We start from the raw sequence: 24,434 nt of genomic DNA on the forward strand, positions 1-24,434 counted from the left end.
TCTTACGTTATGTAAATTGTTCACAATTCATTCTTTTTTCTGCATAGCCGGTAATCGATTCGAAGGCATTTTCAAAGCCCCTACTGTTTGTAACTATTTAATAAGAATTCGTCTTTATCAGCTAGCTGAATTGTTATCAATTGTCTTATTAAGTTTACGACCTACAATCAATACTTATCAGAATTTTGATAAACTCCCATAATCAAATGGGCAAAAATATACGAAACAAGAGAAACTTATATTAGTCTACAAGCGTTGTATAAGGAACGTGCTTCCAAAATGTCGTTGAAAATTCGTCCGCTCTCTCCGGAACTACAACAGGCGGCAAAGGAGCAATTAAATGAGGTCCCAGAACGCATTGAAGCCGACTTGGAGGCATTTAAGACGTGGATTAAACAGCAACCCCATCTAAACCCACGTACAGATGATCAATTTCTTATCGCCTTCTTACGCGGCTGTAAGTTCAGTTTAGAACGCGCAAAGTCCAAATTGGACAAGTACTATACACTGAGAACGAAATATCCCGAATATTTCAACATCACTGATGTTGACGACCCCAAGTTCCGTGAAATTCATCGATTGGGGTAAGATTTGATGCACGATTTGAAGGTCGGTGATAAAGTGAATTGTACTTATAATTGTATTAATAGAGCGATAGTCTACCTACCCAAGCCTCTTAATGATAATGGCCCCCGCCTAGCCATCATGAGAAGCGGACTCTACTCTGTTGATAAGTATCATATCATGGACGTTATGCGTGTGGCTCAGGCAATGCAAGAGATTGCCATGATGGAGGATGATTATGCCATTATTAAGGGAGTCATCTTTATAATGGATATGAAGGGGGCAACTCCGGGTCATTTGTTTCAAATGACTCCTGGTATGGCGAAAAAGATGACAGTGTTTTCGGAGGAAGCCGTGCCTCTTAGACCCAAGGCTCAGCATTTTATTCACACTATTCCTGGTTTCGAGCAGATTTTCAACATGTTTAAGCCGATGTTATCAAAAAAACTTCAGGGCCGACTTTATGTGCACGGCAATAAAATGGAGCTGCTAACAGAACAAATACCCTTAAAGTATCTACCCAAAGAGTATGGTGGAGAGAATGGGTCCGTGGAGGAAATAGTTGCAGAATGGGAGAAGAAGTTTGACCAATACAGTGATTTCTTTAAGGAAAATGCTAATTATGGCACGGACGAGAGACTTCGTCCTGGAAATCCAATCGATTTCGATGGTCTATTCGGGACTGAAGGCTCATTTAGGAAACTTGATGTGGACTAATATTAATACACATATATTTATATATGCATATACTATATATACGTAGATATACAAACTAATAGAGAATTTAAATAAAATGTGCTTTCTATTATTTGAAACAATTTCTATAGTATATTTAATTTTTTGAATATCGGCTGCGTAGTTTAATAGTTCCACCACTAAAGTCCTCACGAAAGAACAGTAGTTTTGTTTTATTTATGAAAAATTTGGTATTTTTCGGTCCGCTTAAGTCTGGTCACACTTGAAGCCCCTTGTGACTTTATACGTAAAACAGTGTACATAGCAGGCAGAGGCAGGCGTAGGAACATATAACAACCGAATTAAATTGGAACGTAATTTTCCTAGACACAATTTTTGGCTTTTAGTTGAGAAAATTTGTTTTGCTAGTGCGAACACGAAGAAGTACACTCTAATTTCGCGAGTACACTTAACGAGTTACATAAAATCGATATATGAATAACGAGAATACGAAAGATTTTCACGAAGCACGCGTTTGTCTTTTCGATTAGAATATGCATTCGCTTAATTGGACCTCGCGTTTAATATCGCGAGCGTTACGTAGCAGCCTGTCGACCCTGATCGACACTGCCACTGGTGCCACCCCAAAGAACGGACAAGTGAGAGCACCCCGACCCCACTTCGTTTCCGTCGTTTGTGGATTTGCAAAGGACAATTTACGTCACAAATACAAGCCTGGCAAGTACGGGGAGGACTCGTGGTTTAAGGCTTCCACAGATCAGGCAGATGTGGTGGGCGTAGCAGACGGTGTCGGTGGCTGGCGCAGCTATGGTATTGACCCAGGAGAGTTTTCATCCTTTCTAATGCGGACATGTGAGCGGCTGGTGCACTGTACACACTTCAACCCGCAGCGGCCCGTCAACCTGCTTGCCTACAGCTATTGCGAACTTATGGAACAGAAAAAACCCATATTGGGCAGTAGCACAGCCTGCGTGCTGATCCTGAATCGTGACACCAGCACTGTTCACACGGCCAATATCGGGGACAGCGGTTTCATTGTAGTACGGCAAGGCGAAATCGTACACAAGTCTGAAGAACAGCAACACTACTTTAACACACCTTTTCAACTATCCCTGCCTCCGCCTGGACATGGCCCCAACGTACTCAGTGACAGTCCCGAATCGGCTGACACCATGAGTTTTCCCGTGAAAGACGGTGACGTCATTTTAATCGCCACTGACGGTGTGTTCGACAACGTACCCGAGGCGCTGCTGTTACAGGTGCTACGTGAAGTAGAGGGGGAACGCGATCCCGTCAAGCTACAAATGACAGCCAACACCTTGGCTCTGATGGCGCGTACGCTTTCTCTCAACAGTGAATTTCTGTCGCCATTTGCCATCAGCGCTCGTCGGAACAATATTCAAGCCCGGGGTGGAAAACCCGACGACATCACTGTGGTACTTGCGACCGTAGCAATTTGAAGATAGCTTAGTATTTAATGTAATTGTAGTCCGTATATATTTAGTTAGCCGTTAGGAGTTTGTTTCGTAGTTCTGTCTAATTGTAAGCTGCATGTTGAGATTGAAAACGAGAACACACTTTCAATTGTTAGTTACATATATACATAGCCACTCATGCATACACTATACCCCTATTACATACTAATCGGCGGATAATCATCCTGGTCAACGCAAATAATCTATTATGTCAAAGCGAAACGACCCGATTGGGAGTGAAGTGCGACTGCAAAGTCTTGATCTACAATATACGATGTATGTATAAATTTTAGATGCGATTTGAGAAACGACGAGTCTTAATCAACAAATTACAAAATACCCTTGAACCCTATGAAAAAACACACAATTATTGAACTGACAATTTATGTATCTAGGCGACTGTCTTAAAATTCTTTGTCGAATGTATTCACTGATATTGCGATCCAATAAATAATCATTAACAAATTATTTGTTCGTTTACATTCATAATTGCAGAAAAGGAAAACATGGTTGGGGTACTCAGTGTTAATAATAACATTCAGTAATGCAATTCTTTTGGCAGGTGGTCTAATATCGTAGCAAGATTGAAGATTATGAGGATAGCTTCGAGTTTACATAATGCTTAATTATACAGTGGTCAATATTAATTTGATTTGAATTTTTATATATAAATTGGGCGTGCAGCAAAGTTACTGCAGTGAAAGCGTTACGCAAACGAAATTATTCGTTTCTCAACACTACGCCAAAAACTAGAAGAGCGTATCACAACAAAATGGAAAAGTGCAATTGTGATTTTGTATTGTGTGTTGTATGATTAAAAATATACATATAAATGGGCTTGTAATTTGTAAGAATAACTCCAATATATAGAGAAAATGAAACTCTACAAATTAAACACGCACACGAGAAGTTGCAACAAATCATATGGTGAGACTGAGCAATCATATCCTTTTGCATTGCCCTTTGTACTTACATACATACATACATATGTATATATTATATCAAATTTAATAATATATCGTGTAGATGCGGATCTTGTATTGAATTTGAAAGACCATCCAACGGCGAAAGTTAACGATGTGGTCGAGATTTACGATCCGGCTCATGAGGATGCCACACATCTGCTCTTGCAGATAACAGAGTTTAACGACCAAAGTAAAACTGGTCGCGATGCAATCAGCATAGAGTCGGGAATAGCAGCGCAGTTCAAAATGCGACCATTTTCCACTGTTGTAATGCGAATCGTAAATCCTGCTGATGTAGCTCTTGACTCCATTGAGATTACTTTCAAGGACCAATACATGGGACGCTCGGAAATGTGGCGTCTGAAGACGTATCTGGTGAGTGATGAAGGGAAGTGAATTGACTATAAGTGACATCATTCATCTCTTTAACAGACCAATACTTGTGTATATGTCAATAAAAAGATCGACTATAATGATATGCAGATACGTTGTCAAGTGTACGAGATGTGGTCGCAGGGTGAGCGCGTGGCCAGCGGCGTCATAAATGAGGACACTAAAATTGTGTTTCGGAGCAGCACATCTATGGTTTACTTGTTTCTGCAAATGTCCTCGGAAATGTGGGATTTTGATATACATGGAGATCTTTACTTTGAAAAGGCCGTGAATGGTTTCTTGACGGAACTTTTTCAAAAGTGGAAAAAACTGGGCTGCAACCACGAGGTAACAATCGTTCTCTTCTCGCGCACTTTCTACGCGGCCAAGAGCCTTGATGAGTTCCCGGAGCACATGCGTGACTGTCTCCAGCTCGATTACAAGGGTCGCTACTATGAAGACTTCTATCGCGTTGCCATACAAAATGAGCGCAATGATGATTGGTGCACGGTGCTGGCGCAGTTGCGCAAGCTTTTCACATCATACCAGGAAACTGTGCTCCGTTATCATCAACGTGAGAATATGAATATACCACCGGCAATGAATTCCACAGCAGCGCAGGGGAATTTCCTTGAGGTGCTCAACATATCGTTGAATACCTTCGAAAAGCATTATCTAGATCGTACCTTTGACCGCACCGGACAGTTGTCTGTCGTGATTACGCCTGGCGTAGGCGTCTTTGAGGTCGACAGGGAGTTGACAAACATAACCAAGCAGCGGGTATGTTTGTAAAGCCACACAGCACATCTTCATTTTGATTCCCTATTTTCCATTTTCTTAAGATTATCGACAACGGTGTGGGCAGCGATCTGGTCTGTGTCGGCGAGCAGCCTTTGCACGCAGTGCCACTACTTAAATTTCACAACAAAGACACCACATTAACATCAGCAGACGACTACTCGCTGCCGCATTGGATCAACCTGAGCTTCTACTCGACAAATAAGAAAATTGCCTATTCCAGTTTCATACCGCGTATCAAACTGCCTCTATTTATGTCACAGAATGAGCCCATTGATGAGGAAACCAATGTATGTCTAACATCCTGATATCCAGCCTACACTCTTTTAAAATCATTTTACATAGGAAAACGAAAGAAACTTCCTGAGTTGCAATCAGTCAGAGTACATACACAATTCATTATTTGATTACGATGCATACGATGAGCAAATCTTTCAGCCTTTGCCAGCGCAAAGTACTTGGTAAGTTCGAAACTTCTATGTAAATTATGAAAAGCGAATACGCGTCGTTTTACTATGCAGCTCCCTACAACGTGTGGTGCGTGCGAAAAAAACGTCAGTTCCCAGTTTCGAAACGTACGCCACCCGTAACAATGACTGGGAGAACTTAACGCCAACCAAGATACCCAGTCTACGCCGGAAAATGTCTGATCCGGACATACATCATGGTACCTCCGGAATGTTGGCAGCGCTGGTAGTTTAAGCTCATAAGCCCCTGAAGCAGTCTTTTAACTCTCGCTTGCTTCACAGACGGACACTACCAACTTGTCTGAGTCATTAGCCTCAGAGAAGAATTCCCGACGCGCCATCGTCAGCATAGCGCCCATTGTACGACCTGGTCGAGCGCTGATCAATCCATTTGATCCGTCACATGTTACCATAAAGCTTACGTCGAATCGGCGCCGTTGGACGCACATTTTTCCAAAGGTATTTGCATATTGTGGATTGAAAGTGTTTTGAAGATTCTCATCTCTAATTTTTGTCGCTTATCAACTAAAGGGTCCTACGGGCGTGCTGATTCAACAGCATCACTATCAAGCGGTGCCAGCTAAAACACCCCAAGCTGGTACCTACAATAGGCATTTCAACAACAACAACAACATCGACAGTGACAATACTGCAAACGGAGAATCTGATCAAATATCAACGCATTCCCTGCTAAGTAAATCGTCTCAGCAATTAAGCTCGGCTAACAGTGAAGAAAAGTTCGACCGTAAGTTAAACAATGGAATGATTGAAGTGATCGGTTTTTTTTTAGCAGTTTAACTTAATTTGAAGCTTTGATAATCAACAATAACAAGAATGCTGGGAAAGGAAATAACCTTTTTTAGCGCAGCGTAGTTTCTTTAGAAAAATGTATATTTGAGGGAATTTCTTTATGTTTAGTTTAGCACTAAATCACTTTAATCATTCGAATGCAAAACGTCCATGACCAAAAACTGAAAACTGCATTATTTCTACCTACATACACGATTTATCAAGACATGTTGACGTTATCAACATTCGTTTAATTTTTCTGATTTCTCCCACAGTTTTAAAAAAACGCAACAATTCACTTTTGAATGCCACGCCCGCAAACGTGCCTAACCTAACGGCGACTCAGGCCAAATCGTATCTCTGGGGAGCTACCGGTGAGCAGGAATGGACGCCAGCGATTACGACAGGTAAGCACGCATAAGCCATGACCCTTATGCCTATCAATGACAGTTGTTTGTTATGATATTATGATGATAATACCCGTATGTGATCTGGTGCGAGGCTTAAAGCGCCGATGGATTGTTAAGTGAGGTGGCGCTGATTGTATTTGTGTTTACCAGCGTCCGCCTCCATATACCATAATTAGTTTTTCCCCCAAGGAACCTAAATTAAACTGTGTATTAAAGAGTAGGACGCCAGACAATAGTGGGTCAGTTGCAAGCGATGGCTTTGAAGGAAATAAACCTCAAGTTGTGGACCGCATCGGTTGTATTTATTTTGACGATAGTTCAGGTATCGCTCCAACTCAATCTGGCACAGCCTGTTGAATTTGCTCACTTTCTAAGTCGCATTGGTCGCGTACATAAGCTGCAGTCCATTAACATCGTGTACGGGAGGGGAGCCATTTCAAACTTTTATTTGGACGCACTCTTCGATGACCTGGTCCGCAATGCGAGCAACAGTTTTTATTCGCGACCAATTGTGACGGGAACAGAACAGCTACAAACGTGCTTCCGGGAGATAACTCACGAACATACCTTATTTGTGATCTTCGCCACCGACCCTCGAGATCCTGTGCTGAACGTAATGGCTCATAGGGCGCGAGGACGACGCTATTGCAAGACCATATTCCTGTTGAATAGTGTAAGAAATAAAACCGAACTTAAGCAATTCTTTAATTATCTGTGGCTTGAGCAATTTCGTACAGCTCTGGTTGTGGTGGCATTCAAAAGACTCTATCATATGGATCCCTATCCAGTGGTGCAGATAATGAAGCTAAGTGATTCACACAGTCTTCGCGGCTTATTCCCAGTGACCAGTCGCTCTGACTTTAGAGGCTACCAGCTGCAGGTGCCTGTGCAGGTAGATGTGCCGTCCACGTTTTGGTCTCAGGATCCACGCAGTGGTGCTTGGCTCTTGGACGGCTGTGGTGGCATGCTTTTTCGGGAACTAATGCGCCATCTGAATGTATCCTTGCACTTGTATCCTTTTATTGTGAACGGTTCAAACAATTTGAACATGCATGCTTTGGTGAATCTGATCGTTGAACAAGGAGCTGAGATTAGTCCACACCTCTTCACGACACTGGAAGTCTGCCCACTGATCGAGTACTCTTATCCGTACAAGGCAGTGCCTCGTTGTTTTATGCTCCCACTGCACAACGAAGTGCCACGTTCGCTCTACGTGTTCCTGCCCTTCAAACCCGTTGTGTGGGCGTGCATACTTCTCATCATACTCTGCGTTCATTGTGCGGCTCGATGCTTTTGGAGGTCCGGCAAGGAGAAGAGGCAATTTTGGGCACTACTCGGTTTATCCGGAAGCCAGAAGCTGGTATCAAAATCCCCGAACTTCTTGGCGTTTCTGAGTAGGTATTTAGCCTGTGCAACACTTGTGTTTGGGGCCTTTGTAACTGCACAGCTGTATATTACCAAGTTGACCTCTTTTCTGGCCGTAACGCTGACACACAACCCTATTGGAACGTTAGAGGAGCTCTTCAGTATGCCATATCCCATACTGACTGTCCGCAGTGAAGTTAACGCCATAATTGACTCGTTGGGCCACGCCCAGCTCTTTAATCGGCAATTTGAATATGTCGATCATGATCAGTTTTATGAGAGGCGTGTGGAAATGATCACGAACTACATTTACCCCATTAGCACGCCCCGATGGAGCTTCGTGGCCCAGCAACAACGATATCTCACGCATAAGCGCTTCTGGCTATCGAATCTGTGCTACGGAACTTTCCCGCAACAATATCAATTACGCTACGACTCGCACTTCAAGGAGCCCCTCCATCGATTCGTACTGCACATACACGAGGCGGGCATTTACGATTACTGGACTACCAGCCTCTATCTAAGGGCCAAACAGATGGGCTATGTGCATGATTTTGCCAACGTTGAACAGTTTGAGCAACAGAATGGCGTTCGACCCCTATCTCTGAATCTTTTCGGGCCCGCTCTATATTTTTATCTATTCGGTATGGCGGCCAGCCTGTGTTCTTTTCTTGTTGAACACGGACTAGTTTGCCGACTGCGAATAAGCCCGTGCGCCCCGTAGGCCGATTTGTGTGCACTTGTAATGTCTACTAACAGCACCCGTAGGATCTATCTCTTCGCGTGGCTTGCGATTACATTCGATCTATAACTGAAAACTAATGCATTTGTAGAATCTCATTCGTAACACTAAATATCGATGATATTGAAATGAATATTAATATTTATACATACATAAGTACCTATATATATATTTATTGGTCATTTCACAAATCCTGATATTTCTCCACAACCACCACCACCACCAACTACCATATCTTCAACAACAACAAACCCGAATTGGACGTTCAAAAAACCTAAAAATTCAATATAACCAACCGACCACCTCCAACTGAAACTATCGAACTACTCTTATAATCGTATGATTAGTTAATGTGAATGCAACGGCGAATGCGGGAAAACATTTAAAACCGATTGTCGAAAGTGAACTTAGCTTTGGAACTGCACCGCTTGAAGCTCCAACAGAGGCGGGCGGCAAAGGAAAGATCATTATAGGTTTGGAAACTTATCGCAATTTTGTAAAAACAAAACACCATGCATACACATACACCTACGCACACACACAAACACACATCTAATTACATGTATACTAGTCAAAGCACCTAGTTTTTGTAGCACTTACAATTAGATATTGAACACCAATACGCACACGCACATCTGTTAAATAAATCTGTAGCTGAATTCTTATTATTTTCCTTGAACTTTCCCTTAAAACAACCCGCATGTACTCGTACACCTACAATTCTGAGCCATGTAGACAAAAACCATACGAACACGAGTGAACCCGAAGCCCTTTGCTAAATCCTAAGTTTCACTATCCAATTAAAATCGGCAATTTAAGATGTAGAACATGCCAGGATTTATATCTTTTTAAAGTTACTTTTGATTTTTTGCCTGTGTTGTAATTGAAATGTTGTTTTCTTTCTAGTAAGCAATATATAGATATCATTTAAATAAATGTCTTCGTATTGGGCTTTTTTGAAGGAGCCTCCTCATAGAAGCGAAACTTCATATGTCCCATATTTGTGCCGTAGGTGTCATAGCTTTTCATAGGCACGCATCACACAATCCACTACACAATCCTGCCCACCTGCCTACCACCTTCACCTTAGATAGTTATACATATTAACAGCATCCCCGTAGAACACCAGTAGTAGTCTTCACCCACACGCGAACACATCGAAGTTGGTATTTGAAGTGCATGTCGACGTTACCATTCCTGCCCATGTTGCTTCAATACCCGCCTGCCGCTAAATTCGCATGCTTTTAGACCCGCCACTGCATTGCACGCACACACCTGCTAATTTTTGTTTGGCGCAATCCCTTACAGCTTTACATAATCCAATGTTTTCAATAATTTTCGTAGACTTCCAGTACTTGTTAGTCTTATTAGCTTTAGCAATTGTATTACTGTATATCGGCGTTGGCTTTTCTCTTTTTGCGTACTTCCTTGACCAAAAGCCCACTGCACGCAGCGGCGTCTACCGTCTACCCCTCTCATTGTTATCGCTGCACCTGTTTACAGGCGTCGACTGGAAGTCGTTGACCATACCCGCCTGCCTGCCAATAACCACGGACTATTTTCCGGACAAACGATCTCTGCACAACGACTACGTCATCTCGGATTACACATTGCTGCCGGATGATGTGAATCAGGACTATGCCAAGGACCGTGCCGTCTATCGCAAACCATTGTCGACGGAGGAGGTGTGCAAAGAAATTGTTTCACAGCGCCTGGCGCAGGGTTTTCAACTGATTGTTGTTGAAGAGAAGGTACCTGGTGTCAACACCAGTATTGCTAGCTCAGTCCCAGGCGCATCTACAGTGCAGGCTACATCGGCAGTACTGCCCGTGAAGCCGCCAACCGAGACAAAGAAGGAATATCTGCTTTCAATAGGTCGGATTTTTCACAAGATTTCATTGAGTGGTTCCGTCATCACAGTTACGGGCTATAGGCCCAGGTAAGTTTTGATACTTATGCTTACAGTTCATCTAACACACACCTTTTTAAATAGGCATCCCTACCCGCCCATCAATGTGGACTACCGATATCGCTTCCATGCGCCTCAGCACGAAACGTACGAAATCTCTGGAGTGAACTTTACCACTGAAAAGCTGGAGAATTTCAACTGGAATCACATGGATCTTTACATTTGCACGCGTGGTGACACCGACTACCCCTTAATGGAGGTAAAGTGCTCCCTTTTGTTTTTATTTCGCCATATCTTATTCATATTGTTCCCTTGTATTTCCGCAGAGCCTCAAGTACTGGCGATTTCGCATGTATCTTCTCCCTCGCGAGAATATTCTCAACAAGATTAGCTTCAATCATCAGCACTGTGATGTATTCGCCGACCAGACCGTCGACCGTTCAACCCGGGATCAAATCGAGGACTTTCTTCGTCTAATGGAGACCCATGTCAGCAAGCTGAAGCTACAGATCGGCCGCAAAGCGCGCGTAAGAACGTTTCCTTTTGGGCACTGCGCCTTGTGATGCTCGCCTTGTTTTTTGCTTTATCTAGTTATGCCGATTTAAAGTAAATAATACCTAATCGATGGCTTTTGATTGTGTATATACAATCGAGCGATCGATCAATGCCGTACGTTTAATTATTGTTGTTCCTGTACTTGTACTTAGCTCTACTCAAAACTTACTACTGCTTACCGCCTTTATGTATTCGAGTCTCGCATCACTTTTACAGGAAAGTCCTACAGCCCAAAGCCATCTAACCAAGCGACGCTACAGTACGAGTATGATATCCAAGCAGTCTAATCAGGTTATCTATCCATCTTTCTATCTATTGTAATGTTTAAATTTAACGCACCTTTTGTTTGATCTCCTCATTATTTATTTTTCTTAATGAATTATCCACCCACAGTCGAGTGTGGCTCTTTTTTATTTTTATTTTATCAATTTTAGTTGATCTTAACGCACGTTATGTTGCTTTCTAAGCAGAAACATACATATAATATGATTTTACTATCAAAGCTTTACTAAATGTTTCTCTCTTAATGTCTTTGTTGTTCTTATTTTTTGTTTTGTTTGTTTCCCGCCGCCGTGTGTACTGCAGGGACCCACGAACTCGTTTCGCGAGCGCGTTGGCAGCAACCAGCTGCCAGAGAAGAGACCCAGGTTTTTATATCGTATCCATAACTAAATAGTCGTAGTATAGCACACTGCCTCACGCCCCCACGACCCCACCGCCCATGCCCATGCCCATGTCCATGCCTGCACTACTGCATCTGTAAATGCATCAGTACTGTAATCGCCTGTAAAAGCGTAACATGCTAGTGGTAGACGGTACGGTTAACCGGCTTTAGTATTTCATAGCTCTAATTTGTGTCTCGCTTATTGTTAAATTTGTTTGGCTTGGTCGCCCGCTTTCCCGCTGCCCCCCTTATATGATGTAAATACTTATGTATGTATATTTTTGGTTTGGTCCCCGATTTTTGTTTTGTACTCTTATGTTCATGATTGTTGGTTTTGCGTTCATATCAAGGCGTACGTTTAAGTTTATTTTTGCCCTTATTTTTATTTTTACATAATTTAATTTGGTATTTGGCTTTCAGCAGCATGACACACCTAGAACTAGAATCACTGAAAAGCATCATAATCTTATAAACTCACTGCAGCAAAGGTTTGTGCCACACCCTCCAAAAACGGTTGCAAGCAGAGCAGAAACAAATTGAACACTTGCCTAATAATCAATTTATTTCTTACTCTGGATGTAACGGTTTCGGTTATCATAATAAATGCTAATCTGCAATTCACCAACACACTGCCCAATACATAATAAAAACCACACATCAAAAAATCAAAAACACACAATTGGCTTGCGAAATAAAATTTTAAGTCTGTATAAAATTCCTCGCATTGCGTCACATGTATAGCCTTCAAGCCCTTAATCCCGTATCCACCAGTAATCCACCCACTCACACACAACTGACTGTTAAAGCTACACATTCGTTTTCTGTTTAAAGCGTATTACTAACATCAACCTTTTTATAAATTCCAAACAAATACCAACAAATTAAGCTTCACGGGACGCCAGAAGAATGGTCGCAATTTGCCGATTGCAGATGCCACAGTCATCCCAATGCATGTTCAGGACGATCATGATGATGGGTACGAGCCATATAAGAGTACTATAGTGGTCAAAATAAAGCTCATTAAAGTTGCCTTTTCAGCTTTCCGGTAGATGTTAAATTCAGTGCAAATGCAACGCTCGCCGACATCTTTGAAGCCATGAAGCATCCAGAGAGTGGCGTGGGTTACTTTACCAAAACACAGTCGCTGCCTTCCTGTACTTTTATCTCCTACGATGCGCTGATGTGGCTGAAGACGCGCCTTGACAGCAGTCGTCATCCGTTGGAGCTGCTCGAGGCCATGCGCAAGTAAGTGAAGCTTTCATATTCGTAATTATAATTTTCATTGATATGCAATGATAATGGTATTTAGGGAGCGAATGATCTGTCATGCGTCCGGAGACTGGAATCAGCCTATTGTGCCTGGCTTCGTGTTCTACTACGTCGTTCAGCAGGATGAGACTGCCAAAGGTACGCAATTAATACTATTATCTCCGCTCTGACCTTTTATTCCAAATTTTCTTCACAGATTACGCCCCACCGCTCAACGATTACAGTGCATTTGCCAATGAATGGCTGGAAATTGAATTCCAAGGCTGTAGCTTTTTGTGGTATGGCGAGCCCGTGCCCACAAATGTGCCCAACTTTTTGAGAGAAACACCAGCTCCGCAGTCCTGGACTGATTATTGTATAAACAGTGAGTTTTTCAATTATTTTTCAATTCATTTATCATATATTTGCATTTCTTTATAGAACGCATATATAGAGAATCGCATTTGGAGATAGACGTGAATCAAAAGAGCGATCGCATGGAGTGGGGCCATGTGAAGCACCACACCGTTATGCAGCCGGGATTCGCCTTCGAACTAGTTGTAGAGTGGGTCACCTCTTCGGGTCCGATTGTATCTGACTTGGTATATAGCTTGACTTTCTATTAAGTTCCTTGATTCCACAACTCTATTATTGCTTGCAGATTGCTGGATGGATGCGTAAAGCCAATCAATGTGGGTATCAATTGGTTTCCGTTCCAGCCGATCCTATGGCCGAACCTTTCACAGAGAAATCTGACCCCCTACGTGGCCCCATTTTCATTCCATTGTGCGTCACATTTTTGCCGGATGGCGCATCGCTTTTTAGCGGTTTGTACAGCAAAAAAAAAACCAAGGGAACATTTTCATTAACACAAGTTCGTCCTACAGAGTTTGCAGAGGAAAGTAAAGCCGACCGCATGTTATTTCTACAGGAAGCTATATTGACTAAATTCGGGTTCTTGCCCTGTGTGCTCGACAAAAAGTTCTCCTTCAACAAAGACGTAAGTGCGAGCAATTTTTAGTTATTTAGCAACAACTAATCATTAATTGATTTTTGGCTTTTCGCAGCTGCCCAAGGAATATCAATATGTGCACTGCACTGGCAATATGTTCGCACTAATACGGTAAAAATGAATAACTTTATTTGATTAAAAATACCTTGCTGAGCCATTTCATTGCAGCTGTGCTACAAATAACTACCAAGTCGAATCGCCCAGCCGACAGGAAGCAAATGTTACCCGATGTGTGTATGGACACACCAACAACACAAATGTGCCGAAGAAAGTTGGTTTTCTATGGGCCTGGAACCATATGATCCCCAACAAGAAGTGGAAGGCGCAGACTATTAACAACTCAGCCGATGGCGAACTCTTCCAACTAAAAATGCTAAAAGATTTTCGAGATTTTTGCTCTAATAGCGATCAGCGATTGCAGAAGTTTTGGGATCATTGTCAAGATCTCAAAAAGAAGTCTCTCATGTTGGAAAACAACAACAACAATAATAGTAGCAACCTAATATAATCTTAAATGATCTGTGTGATGTAAACATTTCTAATGACTATTAAAGATTGAAAGGGAACGAAAATCAAATGTTAGTTTAAGGTCAAATTAAAAAAGCATTCTATTAAAAAAATAAAAGGATTAATGCGGAATAATTTGTTTTTTAAATGTATTTTTTTACCGTCATAAATTTAACATTATTTTAAGATACATTTTTAATTGGGATAAACTGTTCTTCAATGGCCCACGGCTCTATACAATTTTACCTTAATGGATTCGATTGTATATCTCGTTTTTTTTTACACATTTTCTTAACAGCTTTAACGTATTTGGCTCGCTTATGGGGTTATTGTGACAGCTTTGGTCGTGTGTTATAGTTGTTGTTAAATGCTTTGGAATTGGTAACGCCTACTGGCTTTTCAGGTAGGCCGCCAACTTTTCTCTATCCCGCTCCAGCCAAGCTGCATTGAGACGTATTGTCTCGACGGCCTGCGAGACGGTGCGCTCAGTGCCAGGGAATTGATTTACCTTAAAGAATTCCTCAACTTCACGGGCTTTCTCTTCCGAGGCAAAGTTCTCAATCAGATATTTGATGAGGCGTGCCAGCAAAAAGCCACCCTAAGACAAGTTCAACATTAGCTCAATATTATTAATATGTTACACGCTCTACCTGATATTGTTCCAAGAGCCGTTTGTTATTCTCTTTAAAGAACTCCCATGCCATATCACGACCCTTTGGATTGATAGCCACAGCCACTATAACAAAAACAGAATCCTGTGCACGCACCTCACCCTGTGAAACAAGAGCGCATCTGATTAAGTTAGGGGAATAATGATTTCATTAGTAATTGATCGTACTGACCGACATGGCGAAGTCGATGACACGACGCAACAGTTTCGTGTCGCCAATGCAGCCCAGAGCTCGTGAAATGCGATCCTGTTCTTCATGTAGATCGGTTGACCTATAAAGCTGTAGCATCTCCTCAAAAATCTTCTCATTGCCTTCCTGTAGCACTGCCTTGTAGCAAGTGGTACGCAGGTCAGCAGGCAGCGGATTAGTGCCATTAACATGGCTACGGAAGCTATTGAAGCATAAATAAATTGTTTAGGTAATGAGTCCGTCGACGATTAAAAAAATAAATAAGTGCATATACGTACCGTTTGCGTCCCTCCTCAATAATTTCGTCGCTGCGGAAAGACACCAGGCGTGTTAAAACCAGGCTGCGCAGCAATGTATCCAAATGGTTTTCATCCTCACGAGGCTCCCAACCCAAGCGTTCAGCAACTGGCTCATAAAGCTTGCGACCAAAGCTTTGGAAGGCGTCCATCATATCGGTATGCGAAATCAAAATGTGCAGATTTGTGAGCGAATTCGTAATGGCTGTCCACACAGTGTAATTCGTTTCATTGCGATACGAGTCGACCAACTTAAGCACCTCAGCTGTGCTAGCCTGGCCTGCCTGTACCATAGCAAACATATCGTCGATCAGACCCAGTCTGTCCAATGGAGGTAGCTCCATTTTATACACGGCAGGCAGCAACTTTTCAAGCATCTCCTTAGAGTAACGCGTGCGATAGTAGCCTACCGTGCCCGGATTGATTTTGATCCAATCGTTAGGTTGCACATCATCAAGCACCACCTCCATAGATGGTTGGTCGAGCAAGAAGGTTTTTGCAATTTCATTAGGATTGCGTGACGTGGATACCGTGATCGGAATGACCCACAGATAGTCCCCATCGGGCTTTGAGCCGTCGGCGGTGAATTTTCGTTGTGTGAGGCGCAAAATGCGCTTAGAACTGCCACTCTGTTCCGACTCTACACTTACAACTGGAAATCCTTTTAATTTTATCCATGTCGACATCACTTCTGCAACCGGTTTGGAGCTAGCCTCTTGCAACGCTGTCCACAAATCCTCGGTGCAGGTATTTTTATACTGATGACGCGTCAAGTAAATGTTCATCCCTTTTCTAAAATCATCCTCACCGATATAATCGTGTAACATTCGAATGACAGAAGCGCCCTTGTTGTAGCTAATCTCGTCAAATATTTCATCGATTTCCGACGGATGTCCAACGGGCACTTCGATGGGATGCGAATTCTTTAGAGAATCAAGCTCCAAAGCACGTGTGTACATGTCCGTTACGAACTGTGTCCATATGTCATAGTCCGGAAACAAATGATGCACACACAAAAACTCGACAAACGAGGCGTATCCTTCGTTTAGCCAAAGGTGAGTCCACCATTCCATTGTCACTAAGTTACCTAAAAGAGGTAGGCGCGGGCTATAATTAAATGTGTCTATGGGGGCAATGTTTCTTCTTACCGAACCACTGATGAGCTATCTCGTGTCCAACAGTCAGCGCTATTGACTGCTTGCGCATTAACGATGTGTTCTTTGGGTCGACCAGCACAAATGTTTCACGATACGTAACGAGACCCCAGTTCTCCATAGCGCCAGCCGAAAAGTCGGAAATGGCAATAAGATCCATCTTTGGCAGTGGATATGCAATATTGAAGTAGCTCTTATAATATGGTAGGACTTTTGTTGCGACTTCCAGAGCAAAAAGTCCTTGCTCCTTCTTGCCCACTGGTGTGAATACACGAACTACGACGCCGTCTTCAGACTTGCCCTCAACGAAATCGTATTCTCCCACGACCACAGCCACCAGATAAGTGGACATAATGGGTGTACGATCGAACCGCACTCGACGTAATTCTCCTGGCAATGAATCTTCTTTTAGCACTGGCATGTTTGACAGAGCAACACGGTCCTTGGGCACAACAAGTGTGATATCGAAGGTGGCCTTAATGGCAGGCTCATCCCAGCAGGGAAAACAACGGCGCGCGTCGGTCGCTTCAAATTGGGTGACCCCAGCATAACGCTCCTCGCCAGATGCAGTAAAGTATTTGCTGCGGTAGAAACCTTTCATTTTGTCGTTAAGTTCGCCGGTAAAGGACATATATAGAACAGCCTCTGTATCAGTTGGTATATCCTGGGCGAATTCCAGTGTAGCTGTCTCATTGTCCGCCGAATAGGTAATGCGGTCCGGCTTGAGCTTCTCACAGTCATACTGCAGCTCAGCACTATTGATTTTGATATCTAGAGCATTCAATGTGATTTGTTTTGTTTTATCCTTCACCTGTATTTGAAAGAAACAAATATGCAGTGATGAAGAGAAGACTTAACAAGAATTGTATTTCAAAATATTTGTATACAAATGAGTAGCAACAGCGGCTGAAGGAATCATGCTTAGTATTAATACTTATTTTGCCGCACCCTTAAATTGTAGGTACATTTAAACTACGATTATTGAATAATGAACGCAGCATAATAAAAAGTATGTCTTTTCTGTTTGATCGTATAATGAATTTCAAAAATAGCACTGCTATAAACTTTAACGATAGGAAACTAGTTCGAAGAGAAGTCTTCTTTTTAGGAGTCATGCACATTCAAAAATAGTGTCACACAAAGATAAAGATGATACTGAAAACAGTTATTCCAAGGTCGTCAAAATTTCACTCGCTTTTTTGTTGTTGTACTACTTGTTTGGGCGCTTAAGTCGTGAATTTCCGGCTTTGTATTAAAGCCAGCTTAAACCCGTTTTGGCCAACTTTGTACCCTGCAACGTGAGCATGCGACCTTTCGTTTTAGATAAAATTTCCTATTAAAATGTGTTCAAATATTTACATATCAAGTAGGGATTAACGGCAACAGAGCATTAAATGCTTAAACGAACACGCGTTAAACACCTTAACGACATCTGTTGATCTACCACCTTAGACTCTATAATGTTTTCATTGGGAGGGTATTCAACTGAAGTTCTAGTTGCTATCATAGCGGTCCAAACAGGGTATACCGTTATGAGCGCATTGTGACGCGCGTCAATTTCTTGTGGGTAATGGCGAATTTTTAAATAAATTCATATTAAGTGCCAGTCATGCGGGTGCGCAACAAAGGAGACAGATGTACTAATACATACAAACATATATACATATGTATGTATATACATATACGCGGACGTCGTTTGCATACAAATTGCATCATAAAGTTGAATTTATTTATTTATATACATACATATGTATGTATGTTTTTGATCTACTCTTTGTGTGACAAAACCAAAACTTTTGTGATTTGCCGATCAACGTGAATGCATAAATATGTAAATGTATGTGCATAGATATGTTTGTATGTAGCTCTGTCTGCGGGTGTACATGGCCCCCCAAAATTTTAGCACACGTAGGAAAGAAAGGCGAGCATGCAAACAATCCAAATACAATCCCACACAATGATACGTCCATATGCACATATACGTATGTATGTATATATGTACCTACATATGTAGATGTAAAGAGAAAGCGAAAGTAAGGGAGCGATACTTACGGTGACTTGCACAATCGTTTTCCCAGTAAAGGTAAATGCAGAGAGATCAGGCTTCAACTCCAGTTCGTAGTGCTTTGGGACCACGTTGGTGGGCAAGCGTTGGAATTCTCGTTCTCGAGACATTTTTTTAGTGCACTCCTGTTGCTGCGGCTTCTGTTGCTGACACTGTGCACAACTGCTGTGAATACGCGCTGTTGATTGGCCTGGTGCTCCGTCCGCCGATGTGTGAGCTAGAATAGTGCTGTACTGGCCACAAAGATTGCCCAGCAGAGCTGCGTCAGTGCTCTTCAGGGGTGCTCCGAGTGAAATAGAGGAGTAGTCACGATAAAACTGCTTCTGCACTTTCACAAACTGCTTCGACGATAGTAGCGTGTTCAAATGACACGTCTCTGTACGTACGATTATACGCTTATCAGCAGGAATCGTATAACATAAATGGGGGGAGATCAGCGTACAGTACCGATAGCGAGTTAATTGGCAGTGGGGCCGAGTGGCGACAGCAATAGCGGCTGCGTTGGGACTGAGGCTATTGTTATTTTTACGGCGGCAACAGGGTTTGTTTTTTAGTAACTGTAGCTTGGTTGCAGAACAACTTTTTAGTTGGCTGTGGTTTTGAGTGGCAACAACTGGAAGTGGAAAAATAGCGCACCGAAAGGATTACACATGTGTATTAAAAAATGAAAACAGCGCGAAATTCAATTAGAATGGATAAAGCTGCATAACAAGCGTGTTACTTTGGATTTTAAGGTTTATTTTTTATTTGTTATTTATGTGTGCACGAGAGAAGCGTTAATGGGAGAGCGGTTGGTGATAGTACGGTTGCACTCGTCTCACCTTCGCATAGATGTTGCTCAAACTCGGTATTTGCCTTAGCTAAATCCAACTGTAGTTTGCCTAGCTCTGCAATTTAAACCGACAATTAAGTTAAATCAACCTTTAAGGAATGAAAAATCTGCGGCAGCTGCTGCACTTTCGTCCGATAATTTGTAGTGAGCAAACTGGTTTAACAGCTGATTTTAACGCTACAACAACATGTGTGTGTTGTTACGCACACAAATTGTCGGCTCGGCAGTGTTTATTTAATGTGGCAAATGGCAGTGTTTCTGTATGAATGCGAGGCTAATCACCATTTCTAAGTTTCCAAGCTTGCTTTGCAGTGCGAATGCCACCCTTTAATGCATTTTTATACATTACGTTTAATTTGTTCTCTAACGAATGTAGTGCACCAGCAACAACAGCTCTCAACGAACCTATAGAACCACGTTGGTCTCCAACACTGGCGGCCTAAAGATACAGGCACTGCCAGACTATGGAAAACAGTGTTAGTATATACATGAGGAACCGTTTAAGCAAAATATGTAATTTTTAAATTGTTAAGACACAGCAAAAGATGTTGGGATATGTATCCCCAGATGCTACTTACGGTCAATTTTTTTCCGCAGTTATAAGTAATTTTGTATTACCTGTTTTCAAAAAACAAAACATCGACCTTAAATTTTGTTGCTTGAATTTTATTCAAAAAATACTCTCTTTAAATTCGATTAGATTATTCATGCTAACTGAGGTTAATACCAATTTCATTATTAATTTGGGCATCCTTGTATCCTTACCGTTTACTACACCATGTTTGGCAATTGGGTCATTTGATACTTTTGAAATAATTTTGCTCTCACGAGCAATTTTCGACATTAGGTTCCTTTGCCATTATGGATAAAGACTCTAAGGACTCGTAGTTTATTGGTGTTTTAACGCCAAGGAGCCATAAACTTTCTTTGCACAACATATCTATCTTAAAGATAAAAGATAAACAGGTGTCCATTAAGTGTTTACTGTATATGAGGCGTAATGGCGCCGTAAAATGAAAAAGGCTGATTGCGTGCACATAAATATGTGTATTAGCATATAATTGCAATTTATTTCTTTTTCTCTTTTTCATTCTCCTGACGCATTGGCTTGATTTCTCTCATGGCTTCGAAATGTCTTCCGAACACAAATCCATGGTAGCGCTTGGCCAAGCCGGCACACTGTAGTGGTTCACTTCCGTACTCCTTGTAGCAAGCTATTAGCTCATTCTCAAGATTTTCTATATCTCCCGAGCACTCCTTAGCCCATTTCACTGGATTACCAAACAACTTGTTAACACGATCCAGAGTCTTGCTGAACTGGGTTTCCTCGATCTCGCTGGATCGTCGTTGGAATGGAATCTCAGTGGTTGCCTGATTATGCTGATGCTGGAGTAGAGAAGGTTTGCCGACTGCAACATCAGCAGAATTGGCATCTGGGGACACCGTGGAGCAACTGCTGCTGGGAGTGGAAGTGATTGACGAGCTTTGTCCTTGGGTGTGCATCACAGCTTGACGTTTGCAATTCTCACAATATGGTGTATCCCCAACTTTTGTGGCTCTTTCAATACGTTGCACCACGTCCGCTGTTACCTGAAATGGAGCAGGATTTACCATTTGCACGGTTTGTGGCTTGCTGTTTGTGGCGCCCATTGTTTTATTTTCGATGTTGTTTGCTATTTTTTATTTTTATCTTTACGGTCCCGATTTCGATGACGACTTTACGTCTGACAGAAGTGACATGACATGAAATTTAATATACGATGTGACAGTTACAGATTTAATTTTTATATGTAACTAGCAAATACCCTATTTGCATTATTAAACTTTACATCTTATCAAAACCATGTAACACTCAAAAGAAATAATCATTAGTATTATAAGAATACTTGTATACTGTAACTTACAGTTTGCCAGTCTTTGCTGGGCTAAGTACATATTTTTGCAAAGCAAGTAAATTCGCAAATGAAAATCTGTACACAAAAAACTGCAAAAAATTTAAATAAATAAATATATATATTATATATTATGTACATTCGTATTGCATTGGTTGAAAAATGCGGATTTTTCAAACAAACTTTAGAGCCTGTTTTCCCACCTTTTGGAGCTCGAACAAAACCGCTTCTTATCGCTCACCTTCGCTGTGAAAGGACACTTGAGCCAAAATTTCATATGAAATGTACAGGAGTATATTAGGTTTGCGGGAGTTGAAGAATGTAACAGGCAGAAGGAGGCGTGGCAGACCCCATAAAGTATATATATTCTTTATCAGCATGACGAGTCGATCTAAGTTTGCCTGTCCGTCCGTATGAACACCTAGATCTCAGAGACTATAAGAGATAGAGACACCAAATTTTGCACAAACATGGCTTATGTGTGTACGCTATATGAGTTTGTTTTATTTTTTTGATTTCCACCCGATTTTACTTATGGCTATAACTTTCTTCAGAATGGACCTATCATGCTAGCATGATGAGAAATTTGGCATACGGACACATTAGTACTAACTGGATGTACCTACCAAAATTGATTTCAAAATTCCGAGAATTACGGAAGTTATAAGAAAAAACACGAATTGCGGGGAAGTGGTGGGGTGCATCGAAAAAAACTCAAACTCGTACTTTCTCGGTCTTAGGAGAATATGGAAACCAAGTTTGGTTATTCTAGCTCTTATACTTTTTGAGATCCTTGCGTTCATACGGACAGACAGACAGACGGACGGACGGACAAGGCTATATCCACTCGGCTTCTCATCCTGATCAAGAATATATATACTTTGTGGGGTCTGCCACGCCTCCTTCTGTGTGTTACATACATGCGCACAAAACTAGTATAGCCTTTCACCCTTTGGGTACAGGCTATAATTAGCAAAATTGTTAGACCTAGGGATATCAAATTTAAAGTCCAAGATGCCTCATGTGAATACGCAGAAAATGTGTATTTTGGATTTTCCCCCCTACAACCCTCTCCCATGCAAATCGCGCTTTTCTATAACTCCAGTAATTCTTGGAATTTCGAACTAAAATTTTGCAAATACCCCCAGTTAGTTAATATGTGTCCGTATGCCAAGTTTCACTATGATAGACCGATTTAACAAGAAGTTATAGCCATAAATATATTTGCTGCTGCAGCGCTGCCCAAGCTGTTTGGTTGACTGCTAACATTGCTAACACGAATTGATGCGCATAGGCATTCATACACTCACACAGACGCAATTGCTATGTAAATGTGCGTGAGTTCGAATACCGAAAGAGGTAAAATCGATCCAAATTTTTGTTTAATTTTCTTAATTTTTTTAATTTCTATAATTATTTTAAACATATGTACAGAGTATTTCAAATTCGGGACACCCGACTTTAGCTTTTTTACTTGTTTTTTTGAAGGAAAGTACCTTATTTTTAATTTAAATTTTAAATTGGTGCTAATATTTGATTTATTAGCAATAAATAAAAAATAATTTCAGTAATGAGTACTGCCTCTTTTGTCTATACTAATATTATACAGAGGAATGATTTGATTGTTTGTTTGTTTGAATTGAAAAGGCTCCGAATCTACTGGACCGATTTAATGGATGCTTTCACTGTTGGGAAGCTACACTATCAACGGTTAACATGGGATATATTATATTTGCAAAAAAGAATGGAATCCTTACTAAAACGCCAATAATGTAACCAAAGGTGTACAAAAATTTCATTAGTTCATAATCATCCTCGAAACATTGTCAATTTAAATATTAAGGCAATATTATTCAAAACACCCCAGCCAAATAAAAAATTCAAATCCATAGACACCGTGATTAATATTGAAGACATTTAAATTCACTAAACCCTTCTGGACTGCCGCCACATGAATTGACGGTAAAATTCGGAATTGCAATCATGCTTTTGAGAAATTAAAGCCTTCCAAGCATGTGCAATGGGACGAGGCTGCTTATTAAGGAACTGCAGGACAATTGACATGTAGCAACTATTATCAACGGCCCAGCAACTGGTAAACTAACTTATATAATGAGGATACCGATGATCCCATTTGATCATTTATATGGCTTTAATTTCCGGTAGTCCAAAGGCCAAGCCTCCGAATTTCGACATACGAAAGCAATGTTTCACGAAATAAAACATCAAATATCTTTTACAGAGAACATCTGACCTAATAAAGAATAACAAAAAAAATCTAAAAACGAACAAAAAATCATTAAAATAATAATATCCTAAATAAATTTCACTCCTTCTTTGTAACTCATAGCAAAAAGAAGGGTGTGTATTAAATGTGTGTGTTATAAAAGGTATAATTTTTAAAAATTATTGTGAAAATACCCGTGCGAAGTAGGGGCAGGACGCTAGTTAGTAATAATTGCATATATCCGGTCCTTCATAGAATGATACAGGGAATTTATGTAGGGCAGGGAAATCTCGCTCCAAGCACGTTAATAGCTTCAGTTAATGTTTCCTTATCTTCGTATTGTTTTCCCCATTCCTATACCTTCCATGTAAGCCAGCCCCAAACATTTTCAATTACGTTAAGATGTGGAGAATATAGTGGCTAGGTCATGATTTTAACGTTTCGACTCCAAATAAACGACTTTACTACTCGAGTGGTATGAATAGAAGCATTATCTCGTTGGAAAATGCATGGAATTGGTCCGAAGATATCATTACATTTTTTAAATACGGATTCCAACAATTCTTTGAG

At 41.3% G+C, this 24,434-nt stretch overlaps 6 protein-coding genes across 12 annotated transcripts; 4 read left to right on the forward strand and 2 right to left on the reverse strand.

The window, feature by feature from the left end:
• The first annotated feature begins 158 nt into the window (after nt 1–158).
• LOC115628271 (alpha-tocopherol transfer protein-like) lies at nt 159–1,382 on the forward strand. The gene is made up of 2 exons (XM_030524295.1): nt 159–584; nt 651–1,382. Exons 1-2 carry the CDS (start codon nt 280–282, stop codon nt 1,279–1,281), a joined length of 936 nt encoding a protein of 311 aa, XP_030380155.1. The 5' UTR covers nt 159–279; the 3' UTR covers nt 1,282–1,382.
• A 176-nt stretch (nt 1,383–1,558) lies between these two features.
• LOC115628257 (protein phosphatase PTC7 homolog) lies at nt 1,559–3,203 on the forward strand. The gene has a single exon (XM_030524275.1). The coding sequence runs from the start codon at nt 1,794–1,796 to the stop codon at nt 2,718–2,720; it is 927 nt and encodes a 308-aa protein (XP_030380135.1). The 5' UTR covers nt 1,559–1,793; the 3' UTR covers nt 2,721–3,203.
• A 358-nt stretch (nt 3,204–3,561) lies between these two features.
• LOC115628348 (GATOR complex protein Iml1) lies at nt 3,562–14,674 on the forward strand. 7 transcript variants are annotated; one of them, XM_030524414.1, is made up of 24 exons: nt 3,562–3,662; nt 3,762–4,075; nt 4,133–4,852; nt 4,915–5,160; nt 5,216–5,331; nt 5,392–5,563; nt 5,620–5,796; nt 5,869–6,082; nt 6,402–6,533; nt 8,991–9,116; nt 10,147–10,582; nt 10,637–10,811; nt 10,879–11,079; nt 11,324–11,398; nt 11,693–11,754; nt 12,658–12,747; nt 12,810–13,016; nt 13,081–13,178; nt 13,237–13,404; nt 13,461–13,621; nt 13,681–13,846; nt 13,907–14,019; nt 14,087–14,142; nt 14,200–14,674. In XM_030524414.1, the coding sequence occupies exons 1-24, from the start codon at nt 3,611–3,613 to the stop codon at nt 14,537–14,539; spliced, it is 4,617 nt and encodes a 1,538-aa protein (XP_030380274.1). In that variant the 5' UTR covers nt 3,562–3,610; the 3' UTR covers nt 14,540–14,674. The 7 variants fall into 7 exon arrangements, with proteins under 7 accessions (XP_030380274.1, XP_030380273.1, XP_030380275.1 ...); XM_030524413.1 differs by lacking the exon at nt 11,693–11,754 and adding an exon at nt 12,195–12,259; XM_030524415.1 differs by lacking the exons at nt 11,324–11,398; nt 11,693–11,754 and adding an exon at nt 12,192–12,259.
• LOC115628350 lies at nt 6,574–9,127 on the forward strand. The gene has a single exon (XM_030524423.1). It carries the CDS (start codon nt 6,790–6,792, stop codon nt 8,623–8,625), a length of 1,836 nt encoding a protein of 611 aa, XP_030380283.1. The 5' UTR covers nt 6,574–6,789; the 3' UTR covers nt 8,626–9,127.
• Nucleotides 14,671–20,138, reverse strand: LOC115628349 (puromycin-sensitive aminopeptidase). The gene is made up of 7 exons (XM_030524422.1): nt 20,028–20,138; nt 18,901–19,526; nt 16,843–17,659; nt 15,677–16,781; nt 15,381–15,600; nt 15,189–15,311; nt 14,671–15,136 (listed from the first exon to the last, which is right to left on the reverse strand). Exons 1-7 carry the CDS (start codon nt 20,089–20,091, stop codon nt 14,927–14,929), a joined length of 3,165 nt encoding a protein of 1,054 aa, XP_030380282.1. The 5' UTR covers nt 20,092–20,138; the 3' UTR covers nt 14,671–14,926.
• A 634-nt stretch (nt 20,139–20,772) lies between these two features.
• Nucleotides 20,773–21,461, reverse strand: LOC115628374. The gene has a single exon (XM_030524452.1). It carries the CDS (start codon nt 21,393–21,395, stop codon nt 20,814–20,816), a length of 582 nt encoding a protein of 193 aa, XP_030380312.1. The 5' UTR covers nt 21,396–21,461; the 3' UTR covers nt 20,773–20,813.
• Nucleotides 21,462–24,434: the final 2,973 nt, after the last annotated feature.

The sequence above is a fragment of the Scaptodrosophila lebanonensis genome, unplaced genomic scaffold (genome assembly GCF_003285725.1).
Source record: "Scaptodrosophila lebanonensis strain 11010-0011.00,11010-0021.00 unplaced genomic scaffold, SlebRS2 tig00000113-arrow-arrow-pilon, whole genome shotgun sequence".
NCBI classification, from domain to species: domain Eukaryota; kingdom Metazoa; phylum Arthropoda; class Insecta; order Diptera; family Drosophilidae; genus Scaptodrosophila; species Scaptodrosophila lebanonensis.